The sequence below is a fragment of the Quercus suber genome, unplaced genomic scaffold, assembly GCF_002906115.3.
Source record: "Quercus suber isolate HL8 unplaced genomic scaffold, Cork oak 2.0 scaffold_471, whole genome shotgun sequence".
Classification (NCBI taxonomy): Eukaryota; Viridiplantae; Streptophyta; class Magnoliopsida; order Fagales; family Fagaceae; genus Quercus; species Quercus suber.
In genome coordinates, this window is record NW_027069922.1 from 382125 (window position 1) to 398324 (window position 16200).

The 16200-nt window shown below is 36.8% G+C and overlaps 1 protein-coding gene across 1 annotated transcript; it reads right to left on the reverse strand.

Moving 5' to 3' along the window:
* Window positions 1-2965: 2965 nt before the first annotated feature.
* On the reverse strand, window positions 2966-6439 carry LOC112033144 (serine carboxypeptidase 1). Its single transcript, XM_024065926.2, has 8 exons — window positions 5950-6439; window positions 5224-5331; window positions 4821-5095; window positions 4463-4714; window positions 4090-4196; window positions 3834-3920; window positions 3389-3494; window positions 2966-3307 (listed from the first exon to the last, which is right to left on the reverse strand). Exons 1-8 carry the CDS (start codon window positions 6332-6334, stop codon window positions 3167-3169), a joined length of 1461 nt encoding a protein of 486 aa, XP_023921694.1. The 5' UTR covers window positions 6335-6439; the 3' UTR covers window positions 2966-3166.
* Between the last annotated feature and the right edge of the window lie 9761 nt (window positions 6440-16200).

A 16200-nucleotide genomic window follows, 5' to 3' on the forward strand; every position in this document is an offset into this window, starting at 1 on the left:
GCACAATGCAATAGTGGGATTTCAATCCTATCTGATTTCTCATAAGTTCTGCATATTACCATAGAAATATAAATTCTAGAACCAAGCAAGTACATGGAAAGATGTAAGTACATGGAAAGATGTGTGATTAAATGTGCACAATTGCACAATGGATACCGTTTATTGTTGAAAACTGAAAATTTATTACTGAAAACACTGTAGCAAAATAATTTTTAAATGTGTGAATAGTGCCGTATATTTGCTGAATTCCTTACTTGTGAGTCTCGTGAACAGTGCACGGGACCTACAGAAATGAAACGCAAACGTGCAATGCCAGTGGAAAAATGCTATCCAAAACTTGCATTCTGTTTGGATATCGCTTATTACTGAAAATCGAAAACACTGTAATAAAATAATTTTTAAATATAAATAGTGCCGTGTGAGACCCAGTTTTAAAGTTTTTTTTTGCTGAATTCCATACTTGCGGGTCCCGTGAACAATGTACAGAACCCACAGAAAAACGCCAAACATAGCTGAAATTTGTTTTCAACTCTATCCAAACTTACACTATATGTCTGCATTCAACAAAGTGCTTAGTAAGAAACTAGACCATGTCAACTACCTTGCACGAAGGGGCATGCCTTAATTAAGCTGAGCATCACAGCTGATGGTTGCAATGTATGGTTGGATCATATGTGACATATATGAGGGTATTTTCATATGCAAAAAGTTGAAAACCAAACCAGGAATCCTATTATTATTAATAGTATATAATATATATATATATATATTATATTTAGCTACAACATGGAAATTAGAATAATCAGAATTTTAAAACTTTACTCTCAATTTTTGGGGCCGTCAAGATTTTCAAATTTAGATCTCATGCAATTATGGGCTCCAATTAACTCAACTGGTAAAAATTTTTATGGTTGAATAAGAGATATGAGGTTCAATCCTCACATATACCAAAAACTAATTGATATCTTGGTCTGATGAAAAAAAACTATTATCAAGATCGGACGTAATAGGTTAAAACTCTTTCTAATATATATATATATATATATAGAGAGAGAGAGAGAGAGAGAGAGAGAGAGAGAGAGAGAGATGTTCAAGTTACACCTGGTGTAACTCTAAAGAGTTATACATTTTTTAAATCATTGGATTTAAGTAGATCCAATGGTAAAAAAAGGACCCTCATTAATGCTAATATTCTGATTAGTATCTCATTAATTATCTCTTATTTATTGCATTCCATACCTAAAAAAACACAAAAAAGTATACGTATCTCTCTAATTTTTTTTTCTACCGTTTCTCAAAAAAAAAAAAAAAAATTCCTCCACTGCTCGCCTCTCTATCTCTCTGTCTCTTTCTCCTCCACTGCTTTTCTGGCTCCACCGCCAAGTTGTCGGCAGAAAAAAAAAAAAAGAAAAGAAAAGGAAGAAGCCGCTGGTTGCACAACTAGTTAGTCTCCCACTGTTTTTCCCTTGTTTTAATTTCTTAGATAGAACTATTTTATTGTATTTAATTATATTGTAAGACATTATCTCTCAAAAACATTTACCTTAAAATATATTTGTACTAAACTACTATCAAATATAAGTTATATGCATGATACATTTACCTTAAAATATGGGTTGAACCTACTACTTTGTAGTATTTCAAGTGGCACTTGGGTTCCGTTAGGTTGTCGAAGGAATTGATCCTCTAACATAATTATTGATCTTAACACCTTATGAAAATGGTGACTAATGGTCTCACGGGAACGACAAAAAAAGAAGGACATTGTACGATGCGTTTGATTATGTGCTAGCATGTGAAGAAACTTGCCAACTTGCTCTTCAACCGTGGCATGCTGTGTGTCTTGAAGATCACCATCTCTCCGTAAAATGTCACACAAACCTTGAAAAGCTTGTGGACCCATGCGTATAACATCATAGCATTTTAGTCGTTGCTTTTGATGGATAATGTAACACAAATAACGACATGCAGCATGAACCAAGGCTAGTTTTCGCATAAAGTCCGAAAAAATTATGGTCTTAAGTACCTCATCATTCAAATCCATCTACGTAAAAAAAATAGTTATGTTATCAGTCCAACTTAAAAAATTATGGGCACATGTTCTAAAAAAATAGTTACGTTATTAGTCTAACTAATTATGAGTTAGGATTTTAGTTTAGTGGGGCAANTAGTTTGTATAAGGGAAGTTCTGTCATCTGTACTTCTTGATGTGGTCTTGCTGTTGATTAATTCAACAAAAGAAGAAAAGAAAAGGAAGACATAACACATCATGGAATTCAATGCTAAAAATTGGATATCAGACATCCAAACCTTACAAGTTTGAGTATATCTAAGGCAAAAATTCAATAGAATTCATGATAATTAGAAATCATGTTTTAGAAACACTATTTCGGTTCTACATATCAGTTTGGATATTAGACATCCTAAGAAAAAAGTTCAATAGATTTCATGTTATATAGAAATTGTGTCTTAGAAACATTGTTTCAGTTTTATATATCAGTTTGGATATCAAACATATATTTCCAAGGTAGAAATTTAAATAGTATCCATTTTATACCAAAATCGTGTGTGAGAAACACTAGTTCAGTTCACATATCAGTTTGGATATTAAACATCCACCTTTAAGGCAAATATTCAATCTTATTCATGCAATTTGGAAATCATGTTCTAAAAACATGATTTCAATTCTACAATTCAATTTGGATATCAGACATCCAAAGTTTTAAGGTTTGTATATCTTTAAGACAAAAATTCAATAGTATTCATGCTATGCAGAAATCGTGTCGTAAAAAGATTATTTTAGTCCTACGTATCAATTTGGATATCTCTAAGGCAAAAAATTCAAATAGTATTCATTTTATATCGAAATTGAGTATCACAAACACAATTTCGGTTCACATAGGAGCTTGGATATCAAACATCCACCTTTAAGGCAAAAATCCAATCTTATTCATGATTTATTGAAATTTTTTTCTCCAGTAGGAGCCAATCCATGACATTGTAGAAACTATTTGAGTTTAGGTTACGAGTAACTGGATAATATAAATTTTTAGAAATTACTGTGCTAGAGGGCAATTTATTCTGATGGAGGGAGTTTCCATGCAAGGAAAGATAAGATCATGGTCAGTGCTCGTTCTAGTTGATAGCTTGGAACCATATGATATTATTATGATGGGGGAAGCTTCCCTGTAAGGAAAGATGAGATCATGGTCTGTGCTCGTTCTGGTTGGTAGCTTGGAACTTCATGCCCAGCTCCCCTTATTGTGGTGAATGTCACTCCTTTGTACCCAACCACATATCCTCCAACCTGCCAGCATCAACATGTTGAAATTTCATAACCTTGTTTAATGTTGGGTAAACTATGGGATCAATTATCTTATATATTTACCTCATTGTCGTAATACCATGGGCGCCAAGCAGTGGTGACTGGTAGTTTTAGTGTGTTTATGGAGTACCTAGAGGAGGTTACTGGAATTCGGCCATCTGTGTCGCCACTGCAGGTTTCATTGACAGAAAGTTTAAGGTGCTAGCAATTGATAGCCTGTATTATATCTATATTAATTTTTGTTGCACACATCCGTACACAGCCTTAGAAACATGAGTTTTTACAATTTAACTGAAATCTTGTTTTGAAGACACAATTTCAACTGACTTGACACACACTCAATACGTACCAATATGTAATAATCAGTGCTCTTATATCTAATTATTGTTGATAGAGCTTTGGTTCATTTATGAAGAGAAAAATTTTGACAGGATTTTCTCTTGAATAAGAAATATTGGAGGATCATTCGTAAAAAAACCAAAAAGCTCAAGGAAAGATGAGGGGCTACCTGTATATCCATACGCTAATTCCACTTGAAATGAGCTCATTTATAATGGGCAGAATTGTCGTTGGACTGTCTCTCCATATAAAACCTCTGCAGGCAGTGTAGAAACAAAATTAATAATTTACATTGGGTGACACTTCTAGTCCAAGAAAGATCTTAACGTTACATATGTGAGACTTTTATCTTTTCATGCTTTGTGACAAGATCATCTCTGCCAATATTGTTTAGTCCACAGGTACCACGGGTAAGTCACTCATACCTGCAAGCTTCCCATGTTGTAGCATTTGCATGAAGAGCTGTTTGCACCTCGGCAAGATTTAGATACGCAGAGACATAATTTTTGGAGCAGGGATCAAAATCGTGGACCTATATAGTGTAAGATTAAATTCATTTAATTTCTTGCTTAGTTCTAATTACAAAGCCAGTTAAGTTCTTTAAATGCACTTGTCAGCTGAATACATAATTACATGTTATTGCGACCAAACTCATGCTTAGTTTACAAGAGCATCAACTCAAACCCAATAGTATGCGTCTTGTATATATAATAATCTTCATTGCTATTTCTTTATTATTCTAATTATATTTTGAAATTATTTATAAGAAACAATTTTGCTTGATGCATAAAGACTTACAGAACCGCTTGGGCCTGACTTGGGTCCTGATGATTTGCAAAGGGGAGCATATATGTTGTAAATATCAAGGTTTCCCATCTCTGCTTCTCCTTGAATTAGATAGTTATAACACTTGCTTGAAAAATTACCCGTAACGAAGTTGCAGTATTGGTGAATTCCTGCATTAGTTTCGTCGGAGTTTAAAGCATGTGTCCAGTAATAATCAAACATGCCCATTATACTATTATTATCATCTATCAAAGCATTCCCAATCTGCATCCATTGACATTAACAGAGAAGCCTTAATCAGTTTTTTATTATAAACATTGAGATACAGGCACGTATCATAGACTGAAGAAAGACTTCACAATGTACTCACTGCAATGCCTTTGAGGTTGATTACTGTTTGGTTTGTGTTATTGTTCTTTGAGAGAATTGTATGAGCAAGTTGAGGTACATAATGACCAGCGTAGCTTTCTCCAGTTATAAAGAAATCTCGGTTTTTATATTGAGGGAATCTCTCAAGCCAATTCACTAGAAAAGTGTAGGAGTCCTCCGCTGTTCTTTTGTCGCCGTTTTTGCTGTAATCCAAGGACGTGTTCGAATATGAAAACCCAACTCCAGCTGGGGACTCCAAAAAGATAACATTTGCCACTGCCAATATTATTTTAAACGGGTATTAGTTTTTACTTTAGGAGAAAAAAATTCTGATAAGATTTCCATTACTTGAGCTCTACAACTTTGTCTATCATTTGAAGGTGAAATTACTAGAATCTGCTTACCAGAGTTCCATGCATAATCATTTCGGAATAGTGTTTTTCCATCACTGTTGACTCTGAATGGTCCCAGTTCCTCGAAGGCTCCATATCCAAGAGAAGAGCATCCAGGGCCTGTAAATCTCAGTATGGTTTTATTAATATCTTCCGTAATTGCTTTGAACTAAATAATGGAAACACTGGTGGTGGCATCATAGTGAGCATTTATGTTTTTAATGCCCATTTTGTTTATATTTTAAGCCCAAAAGTAAAGAATTTGGCTTAAATAGAAAAAAAATTTCATGCTTTTCAATCCAAAAATTAAGGAAAAAGAACAGAGTTTTTGAGCCTAAAACCAAATTAAGGCAACTTACCAAAAAAAAAAAAATCAATTTAAGACCCGATTAATCCAAAATAGATCGAAGTGGACAGAATGGGACCAAAGTGGACTGATATGAACCGACTTGACCATTATGGACCAATTTAACTGACTTGTACCGAAGTGGGCCTCTTGGAGTGAGTGAGACCTAGGTGGACTGAAATGGACCGTAGTGGATCGGATAGACTGAAATGAATAAAATGGACTGTAATAGATCAAATGGACTAAAGTGGACTGAAATAGACCGTGTAGACCGAATCGGATCAAATAGACTGAATGGGACTGAACAGATTAATCTAGTGTGTATTTTCTACATTCTTTGTGCCTATACTAGTTCGTACAAATCAAATTGAAACATATGGAACTGTATTTACCTCCATTTAACCACAAGACGAGAGGGTTGGTTATAGAATTCTGAGGTGACTCCACAAAGTAATAGAACAGCTCTCTCCCAGCATTCGGGTCTACGGTAATATAGCCAGCATACTGATCGAAATCTACTCCTTGTGGTTGTCCAGGCAAAGCATCGATCTTATCAGCTTCCTTCAACCCATCTTGGGGTCCAATATACACTGGAGAATAATTACTATTATAGTTGTGTAATCCAACCCATAGTTCGGTATTCGGAGGATTTTGGGATTTTCGAGATTTAAGCAACTCGGAAAGGTTGTCAGTCTGGCTGGCATTGCAATAGATGGGAAAAACCAAATGGTGAAAAGAAAGGAGCAGCAGAACCCTTGTGAGAAATGAAAGCTTCATGGCTCTTGTTGTTGCTTATTACAAATTACTTTATTTTTGTCAAGGGCTTTTTGGTGTCTATCTATATGGCAGTAAGTGGAGGGATACAAAAAGTTTTACAGCTATTGAGTTGGCATTTTGTGATTGGTGTTACTCCAATCACAATTGTTCTTGTCAACCATTGTAACAAAGATTGTGAAATTATTGTGTCGCTAGTATCAGTGTTAACATAGGCCAAGGCGAAGTAAATGATGCAGTGCCGAAAAGAACATTGAGATAACCACATTCTCTAGCGAGGGACCATTCATAAGCGGCTTGTAGCAAGCAGCTGGCGCATTGAAATCTCAGGATACAAAGCTTTGCCTTTGAATTATAAGGCGCATAGAAATCTCAGGATGCAAAAATCTTTTACTTTGACTTTCAAAGTTAATCTGGGAAGCGCCCTCTTTCTTGCTTGTATGGTTGTTATACGTGAGATTGTCCTTTTTTTTTTGGCGGAATATTAGCTAATACATTGTCTACCCCAAGTGGTGAAGTCATTTTGTTTTTTCCTCAAGGGAAGAAAATTATGAAAGTATTCTTAAAATTTTCATTTAGAAATTAATTTTCATTTGTATTAGGCGTACCTCTCCAACCAGTTAGCAACAAAAAGTGGACCACATGCCCCAGCATCTAGCTCGGAAGTTTCCGATCTTGAAATGATTGCCAAGTAGAAGAAAAGGAAATAGCAAGAGATAAGATTCACCGACTTATTCCCATGACTTTTTTGTCTAATGTGCCGAGATTTTCACGGCAGAGATAGTGTGCAGGTCCTGCACGACATTTTTTTCCTGCGATTTTTTGGTCTATTGCCGCTTAAAGAGAGAGGTTTTTCTCTCTTGTCTAAGGCAGTAGAAATGTGTTGGTCCCTTCTTTGAGAGGAGACTTTGTTCTCAGATGGAAACAGGTGTACCTTCTGAGCTAGTGGTATTTTGGTTCTTTCAGGCTTCATTTGGGAGTTCACAAGGGAATAGAAAGGAATGGAATGTAATAAAATTAAATAACCTTGATTGGATGTTTTAAAATAAAAGAATGGAAAGGAATCAAAATGAATGGAATGTAAGTAATCCTGTTTGGGAGCAATATGGAAGAAATGGAATGGAATCATTTTATGATAATATTACTATTAGACCCCTATTTAAAAAATAAAGGGTTGAATATATAGGGGTATTTTGGGAGTTTTAGTAAAAAAATCATTAAATCTAATTTCATTCCCTCTCATTTCTCCTAATTTCGGGGGGAATGAAAATTTGAGGTTTTAAAGGAATAGAAAGGAATGAGTGTTCCCTCTTACTCATTCTATTTCCTCCAACTTAAACTCCCAAACAAGGGAATGAACTTTCCATTTCCTCCATTAAAAATCCCAAACAAGAGAAGGGAAGAATATTCTAAAATTATTCTTTTTATTCATTTCCATTCTATTCCATTCCCTCCTCCCAAGCGGAGCCTCAGGGTTGTTGGGAGACACTTTATTTCTTGGTCCTTTTCCAATTCTCATTCTCATGGAGGAGTAATTAGCAAATCAATTGACCAACTTTTCCCTTTCAGGAAAGGAAACCGTTGGATTCATCCTGTCTAATGAACAAAGATCTGGTGAATATTTGCTAGCTGCTTAATTCCTTACCCCACGTTTCCTAAATATCGAAGCCATGGCACGAACTTTCAAATAAGTTGTGGAGATCTACAAACGGGTTCACAATCTGTAACCAAAATGAACACCGAGTGTTGTTTGTTTTTTATAATCCCAATGATATTGAAAGAATCCTCAAAAACCAACCTTGGAGTTTTGATAAACATCTAGTAATGTTGCAAAGGTACAGTACAGATTGTCCGGTGTGCGATCTGGTTTTTTCAAAAACCTTATTCTGGGTTCAAGTTCATGATATCCCAATTCGATATATGACGAAGGAAGTGGCAGAGAACATCTGTGACATTGTTGGGGAAGTTCAGAAATCAGCAGGGGCAGTAACTGATGAAGGCGGACATTTCATTTGGGTTTGAGTAATGATTGATACTACACCGCCTTTATGCCGAGGTGGGTGATTACATTAGAGAATGGGTCAAAACATTGGGTCCGATTTAGATACGAGCATTTACCAAATCTCTGTTTCTGGTGTGGGCGCTTGAACCATGCTGACAAAAGTTGCGAGCTGTGGTTGCAGAGTAAAGGCACGGTTAAAGTGGAACAACAGCGATACAATTCCACTCTAAAGGCTGCCCCGTACATGTCTAGCAGAAGAGATGTTATCGTGGTACCTGGTTTCTACGACAACAGACACCCATTCACGAGAAAAGAATTCCAAGAGGCAAGGGATAGGGTAGAGACAAGGGTGAACAATCCAACGGAATTGGAAAACCAACCGGCAATGGAAACTCAGGCGGAGACAAATCAGGCAAATTTGGTAACCGATGAAGGAGTTATTCCGGTAATCAATATCAATGAATTACCCATTACAAATGAGCCTGCCATTAATGCCACGTTACTCCCTGATGAGTATATTGAATAAATTCCTCCAACAGCTGTCACGATGTTAACGGAAGCAAACAATAATGGGGAACCGAAAACTAAGGAACCTGAGTTAATTTTGAACTCAATAACTCCTAAGAATTTATTTGATATTCAAATCAAACAGATTGATACGGATTTGGCTCGATATGATAAGGATCAGACTATTAAGGGCAATTCGGTGAGGGCCATTAATGGGAGAAGTAATTCTGAGGTTTCCAATTTCGTATCACCAATTAAAAACAGGGGCACACGGAAGTCGGCTAGCAACCAAGAAAAAAATTTCTTTGCCGTAGAGGCAGCTCCTATTCACATCCAAAGCTCGACAAACCCTAATCCTAAGTGTTCTAAAAAATCAACAGTGTGGACTAAGCAAACTCGTAGACCTACACAGGGCAATTAGTCTCGACTTCGACGAGCCCAACTTTCTTCTCCTTCTCTTTAGGGGGGTGGGGGGGGGGGGGGAGAAGATAAGGGTCTAGGTAAAAGAGTAATGGATGACAATAGAATTCTCCCTGAGCTACCAAATAAGAGGCGGCAAGTTTCCAAGGAGGATGTCTCTCAATCACAGATATTGGCGGAGGTTGTCCCACAGCCCCACCAGATGCAATGATTCTATTAGTAATGATCTGTCATGGGCTTGAGAACCCATGGACAGAGAGATAGCCTGGTGAAATATTATGGGCAAAAGATCCCTCTACCGTGTTTATAGTCGAAACATGGGCAGACGAAGCAAGGCTAGAGCACATCCTAAGTACGACTAAGTCTTTGATCAACAACGATTCTATCGTGGAAGCAGGTTTCATGAATTTCAAAGAGTTGTTGTCGTGGATGATCAGAACAGAACAAAATAAAAAGTCGTTCTCTGTCATGTTTTGGATATTAGGGACACATTAGAATCGGGTCAGAACTAACCAACCTTGTTGCATTCCAAACCAGCTCGTCAAAGTGGCCAATGAATTCTTACTGGAATTCTAGGCAGTGCAACAACCTCCCTAACCACAGTCCACCCCGATCAGAATTCACTGGAGAGCTCCTATCTTTGACATGGTTAAGGTCAATCTTGAGGATGCATGATTCAGTTGGGGGCAAAAACCAGGGTTCGGTGTGGTTTTGACAAGATGTTTAAGTAAATTACACTACTCTCATGTTAAGAGAAAGGGTAATATTGTTTTAGATTATGGGGCGTGGATGGAGGATGCTCCCCCATAGTTCCTTTCTTTTGTTTCTAGTAGAATTTGATGTTTTTGTTTGAATAAAAGGCACTTCGTTGATTCTCAAAAAAAAAAAAAAAAAAAAAGGTTAGGAACAAAAGGTTGGAATCCTGTGAATTTAAATCCTGTGAATTTATATCATCTCTAGCTACTCATTTTAAATAGTTCTAAGTGGCCTTAATTTGGAAAAGTGAGAAGTGCTACGTCCACATTATTTCACAAAAAATTATAGATAGTAAGTTATTATTAGTTCTAATTTAAACCTATCACTTAAATAAATAAATAAAAAAAACCCATTTTTAAAAAACTAAAAAATTTGTTGCACAGGCACTAATAGTAGTTTCTTCTAATTTTTTGAAATAGAAGTTATTACATCTAAAAACAATGGTAAATCCTAGGAAGTATGGATACTTCATTTTTACTCGACTACCTGTATTTGATATGTATTGTACTGGATTCTTCTATAATGCCTCTGCATGCATGTGTGTCCCAACCTTTTTCTGAAAAAAAGTAATGATACGTCTAGGATACGCCCGTAATACGGCTTAGATAAAGTTACAACCCAACCTCCTGAGATAGCCCAAACTTGTGAGAATTTATATTTATATTTTTTATATATTGGTTTTGATATTGAACACTTATCTAGTTATCTTTTTATTTATTCTTTTGGATCTTGGTTTGTATTCTAAACATCATTTAATGGCCATAGATTCACTTTATTTTTCATTATTGCTTTTAAATTGATATATAACAATATATATATATATATATATGTGTGTGTGTGTGTGTAACATTATTTAGTCATAAAAAATGATTTTTTTGGATAGTAGAGATTTCTCCGAACCGGATTGGAGGATAGTCAATAGCTTATGGTTGGATCAGTTTAGCCATGAATTCCAGGGTATAGAAAACAAAACAAGGAATTCGATCAGGATCGCTAATGCCAAAATTCATCTAAGAAAATTAAGGTTATTTTCGTTCTAGAGCCTTGCTGGGTGGCTCAACTATCAACTTATTGGTAAAATGATGCCTAACCCATAATTTAGCTCAAGAATAACCGAACTCATTTTTGCGTATGCCCTAATAAATACCACTAATTTGGTTGATTTTGGGATCTAAAGTCTATTCTACTTTACATTTCTGCTCTTGCTATTTGCTAATGCTATGTGGAAAGTAGCATGAAAAATTCCTCGGGCCCTTAATTTCTTCTACACGGACAAAAAAGGAATTTAAAAAAAAAATAAAAAATAAAGTAATTTTTCTTTGTCTGTTTTTGGGAGAAAATCTATTATGTATATGATACATTTATCATATATGTAATATCATCTCTTTTTTTGGAGGGGTGTTGATCTTGAAGTATCCTATTTCTTTGAAGAACTATATTTTGCTGCGCCTGATTGAAGTGTTAAGCTTACTTCCAAAATTTAAAATAAGTCAATATTTGTAGATTGTAAAAGAAATTGAACTCGACTCAATTCAAGAAAATTTTAATTTATGTAGTTATTTGGAAAGTGAATTGAGTTCACATTCAAATTTAGGCTCAAAGATTAAATAAGTCAATCTAAAAAATAATAATAAGTTCATGAATAAACTCTAGAATATAAAACTCAATTTGGGTGTATATAATGATGTCGGACAGAATCTACTATTTAATTTTGCTATTTTTTTTTTGTAATTTTCATTATTTTAAGTTTAGATTATTTATTTTCTTATTTTTAGGTGTTTTTAATGCTTTTTATATCAAATTTTGTTCCTGTTATGGTTAGATCGGATTTTGTAAGTTGTGTAAATAATTTAAGAGATCTCAAATTATTATATTGAATTAATTATTAATATTGATAGTAAATCTCATATGTATAATTTTTAATAATATAAAGTTGGTGGATCTAACTTTTATAAAAGTTCATTAATAAAAATTATTTTATCTAATTAATTCAAACACAATTTATTTTTAATTATAATTTATTTATTAATTACTCATACAGGTTTGTGAAGGAGTAAAAATTTGGTTAGTGGTGGTTTTTATCATTTGAGGAAAGAGTAAGTTGTGATATAATAGCTCGTTAATAGCTTGAACTTTTTTTTTTTTTTTTTTTTTTTTTTTTTTAAACATCAAACTTGAACATGCAATCTAACTTAATATGATGAGCTTGAGTTTGGCTCGTATTTGAAATAATTAAAATTAAACAAATAAACCACTTTACAACGGTATATATTTGGTACAAGAGGAAATGAGAGTATGTGGTAGTAATGCAATTTCAAAACAAGAAAGATTAAGTGACTTGATCGATTCCCCCTCAAAAAAAAAAAAAAAAAGTGACTTGATCGATTAATATCTAATTTTTATATTTTAAGATATATTATTTCTATATATAACTTGGGAAGTAATTTGAGCAAGTAGCTAGAACTTGAAAGCTGGCATGCGGACTGAAATAGACCGAATGGACTGAATGGACCAAATAGACCAAAATGGTTGAAATAGACCGAATAGGACTGAAATAGACCAAACAGACCGAAGTGGACTGAGCGGACCAAATTGGACTGAAGTGACTGAAGTAGATGAAATGGACCAAATAGACCAAAGGGGACCGTAATAGACCAAATTAGACTGAAGTGTATCATATGGACCGAAGTAGACTGAATGGACCAAATTGAACTGAAATAGACCTAACTGGACCAAGTTGACCTAAGTAGACCTTGTGGACCGAAATAGATCTAAGTGGACTGAATGGATCAAATAGGACCGAACTCACACAGGTAGACTGAATTGGACTGAAGTAAACCGAATTGGACCAAATAGACCGAAATGGACCTATAATATATTATCATTTAATTGACACATCCTAGCTATGAGATAAGATAAATCTAGTTGGTGTGTATTTTCTGCATTCATTATGCCTATACTAGTTCATACAAATGAAATTAAAATATGTTGTACTATACTTACCTCCATTTAACCACAAGACGAGAGGTTTGGTTGCAGAATTATGAGGTGACTCCACAAAGTAATAGAACAGTTCTCTCCCAGCTTTCGGGTCTACAGTAATATAGCCAGCATACCGATCGAAATCTACTCCTTTTGGTTGTCCTGGCAAGGCATTGATCTTGTCAGCTTTCTTGAACCCATCTTGGGGTCCAATATACGCTGGAGAAAAGCTGTTATCATTGTTGTCTAATTCAACCCATAGTTCGGTATTTGGAGGATTTCGGGATTTTCGAGATTTAAGCAACTCGAAAAGGTTGTCAGTCTGGCTAGAGTTGCAAAAGATGGGAAAAATAAAATGGTGAAAAGAGAGGATTACCAGAAACCTTGTGAGAAATGAAAGCTTCATGGCTATTGCTGTTGCTTATTGCAAATTACTTTAGTTCCCTCAAGGGCTTTTGGTGTCTATTTATATAGTAGTAAGGGGAGAGAGACAAAAATTTTCACAATTGCTGAGTTGACATTTTGTGATTGGTGTTAATAAAATTAATGTAAATAATGGTTTCATGTGAAAATTAGTGATACTATCCAATCACAATTGTTCGTGTCAATTGTAGTAATAAAGATTGTAAAAACTATTGCGCGGCTAGCATTAGTGTTTATATAGGCCAAGGAGAAGCAAAGGATGCAGTGTAGAAAAGAAGATTGAAATGACAACATTCTCTAGCTAGGGACCTTTCATAGGCGACATATATATAATTGACTTGTGAGTTGTGGCAAAGCAGGCGCCTATAGAAATCTTAGGATGCAAAGTGATGATGCCGAAAATCTCACCAGTGAGTTGCACGACGCTTGTACGCTCAAAACAACACCTGCACAACGAAAAGGAAAAGACCTCACAGAGAGCACCGGTGTGGTGCCGGCCAAATACCCTCCAAAGGTCAAGTTAGAACTTCTTTCAACTCTAGAGTGCTAGAGAGGGGTTAATTATGCGTACCTCGGCTTATGAGGGTATTGGGGTTTTTATAGTAGTAGAGGGTGGACCTTTCTTCCTTGGAGTAGAAGTCTTTTCCTTATAGGAATCCTTATGCGCGTAGATTGCGGAATCCTTTCCTTATAGGACTCTGATACTGGGCGTGGAATACAAGCAATTTCCCTAAAACCCATGCGTGGTGACCAAGTCATGGTTTTTATAGAACCGTCGGCCTTAAAACCGTTAGCTTGCACTTTCCCCTTCAGCTGAGTTGGCGTCAGCTTCTCGCTACGTTCAGTAGCCTAGGGGCTCCAAATTGCCGTCAGTTAGACTTGGGGACTTCAGCCTGTCGGTTTTGTCTTGATCTAGTCAGCATGCATTCCTTCACGCTTAGCCTACAGCATTCGTCATAACGGACCCGTCAGCCAGAGCAGAAGCTGACAGGTTAGGCTCATGTACCTGCTATAATTCTTCCATATCAGTTGCCCCCTACTCCATATCTTCGTCGGCTGTACCTGACGGGTTATGGAGTTTGCATTCGTCACTACCTGCCACTTTGATCAAGAGAAGAATTATTACTGCTGACACTTTTAGTATTAAATGCTAGGACAGGTGGCGTGCTTGGATTGGCTCCGTGTCTGAACGCGAGCGTCGCTTCGTCTTCCGTGCGTTTAACTTATATATATATATATATGTGGCCCCCCTCCTCATTTTCACTATTTCATTCACTTGATTCCTGGAGAGCACGTCCGTCGCCCACATTCCGTCAGTTCTACCAACGTTCCTGCCGTCGCTTTTTCAACTGTCACTCCAGAACTTGTAAGTTTCCCTTCCTTTCTCGCATGCTTTCAATTTCTTTTTTAAAGTGAGGTCGTCATCCTAGGTGCTTAGTTTACACCCGTCACTTGTAGGTAGATGTCGAGTGATCAGTCGTCGGTCCGCGAAGGAGCGGGCTACGATGAGGTGTTTGGTTCAGGCTCAAGTAGTGAGACTGAGAGTTCCTCCTGGTCGTCAGAGAGGGAGACGTCAGCTCATGTTGCCGTCGAAGAAATAGAGGGTCAAGGAAGCGACGGCCAGGAGGAGGAAGTAGGCAAGGAGAGTGAAGTTGATTTAGGTGGGGGGAATAGTGACGGGATGAAGGCGACGAGGAGTCTAGTGAAGGGGATTCTGAAGGTCCTGAGGGTAGTCGTCCCTTCATCCTTCCCAAGGATTGGGCTGTGAATAAATTTCTTCCAAAGATGACGCTTAAAATTTTTAATGAACTTCGTACCCGTTTTCAAATCCCTGATCATATTCCCATCCGTCTACCTATGGAGGGTTAAAAGTGTTATACGGGAAGAACTGCAGACGTTGGCATGTATGACGCCATGTTTGCTGCCGGGTTGAGATTGCCCCTGACGGCTTTGCACCGTCAGCTGGCTGATTATCTCGGCATATCAATCAGTCAGATTGCCCCAAACTCATGGAGAATTTTTATAAGTGCCGAGGTGTTGTGGGGTCGTCTAAGCGGAGGTCACCGTCAGCTTACCTTGGATGAATTTTTCTATTGCTATAGACCTCGGCACCTTTCTTCATCAAGAGGGATGTATCACTTTGCCGTTAGGGAGAAGGAGTTAAGGCTGGTGTCTGAAATGCCAGATTCCAATAGAGCCTGGAAGAGTAGGTTCTTTTTCGTAGAGGGGACGGACTGGGTGTGCCATCAGGATGAATGGGAAACAATTCCCTTTGGTTGTTTTGACAACACTTGGGGGTTTGTTAAGGAGTCAGGTTTTAGTCGTCACCTTTTATCCTTGTCAGTTTGCCATATTTCACTTTTCCTTTGAAAAGGAGGGAGACCTCGTTCTAAGAAAGGTTATGGGTGCAGCAAGAGACCCCACCCAAGGAAAGCTCGGCCCAAATTGGGAAGGACCCTACCGAGTTACGGCATGGCAAAGGAAGGGCACCTACCGTCTAGAGACATTGGACGGACGAAAGCTACCACATCCATGGAATGCGGAACACTTACGAAAGTACTACCAGTAGGAGCAGCAACATCTTTCTAAGACTTCAATTACCTTTTTAAGCATTTGTTACAATAAGCCCAAAGGGCAGTTCTTTCCTACTTATGTTTTTGCTACAATAAGCCCAAAATGGGCAGATTTTGTTTTTAGACTGCCTTTTATATTAATGCATAACGATGAGAGTTTACTCAAGACAACAGAAGTCTACTTACAAATATGAAATCAAAAATAA

Bases quoted from the DNA above. Each gene is read 5' to 3' on its own strand.
- LOC112033144 (XM_024065926.2), bottom strand. From the start codon at position 6,334: ATGAAGCTTTCATTTCTCACAAGGGTTCTGCTGCTCCTTTCTTTTCAC. The intron at 5,096-5,223 runs GTAAGCAGATTC...TAATATTGGCAG, and splicing joins TGATTATGCATGGAACTCTG to TGGCAAATGTTATCTTTTTG. The intron at 3,495-3,833 runs GTAGCCCCTCAT...TGAAACCTGCAG, and splicing joins ATTAGCGTATGGATATACAG to TGGCGACACAGATGGCCGAA.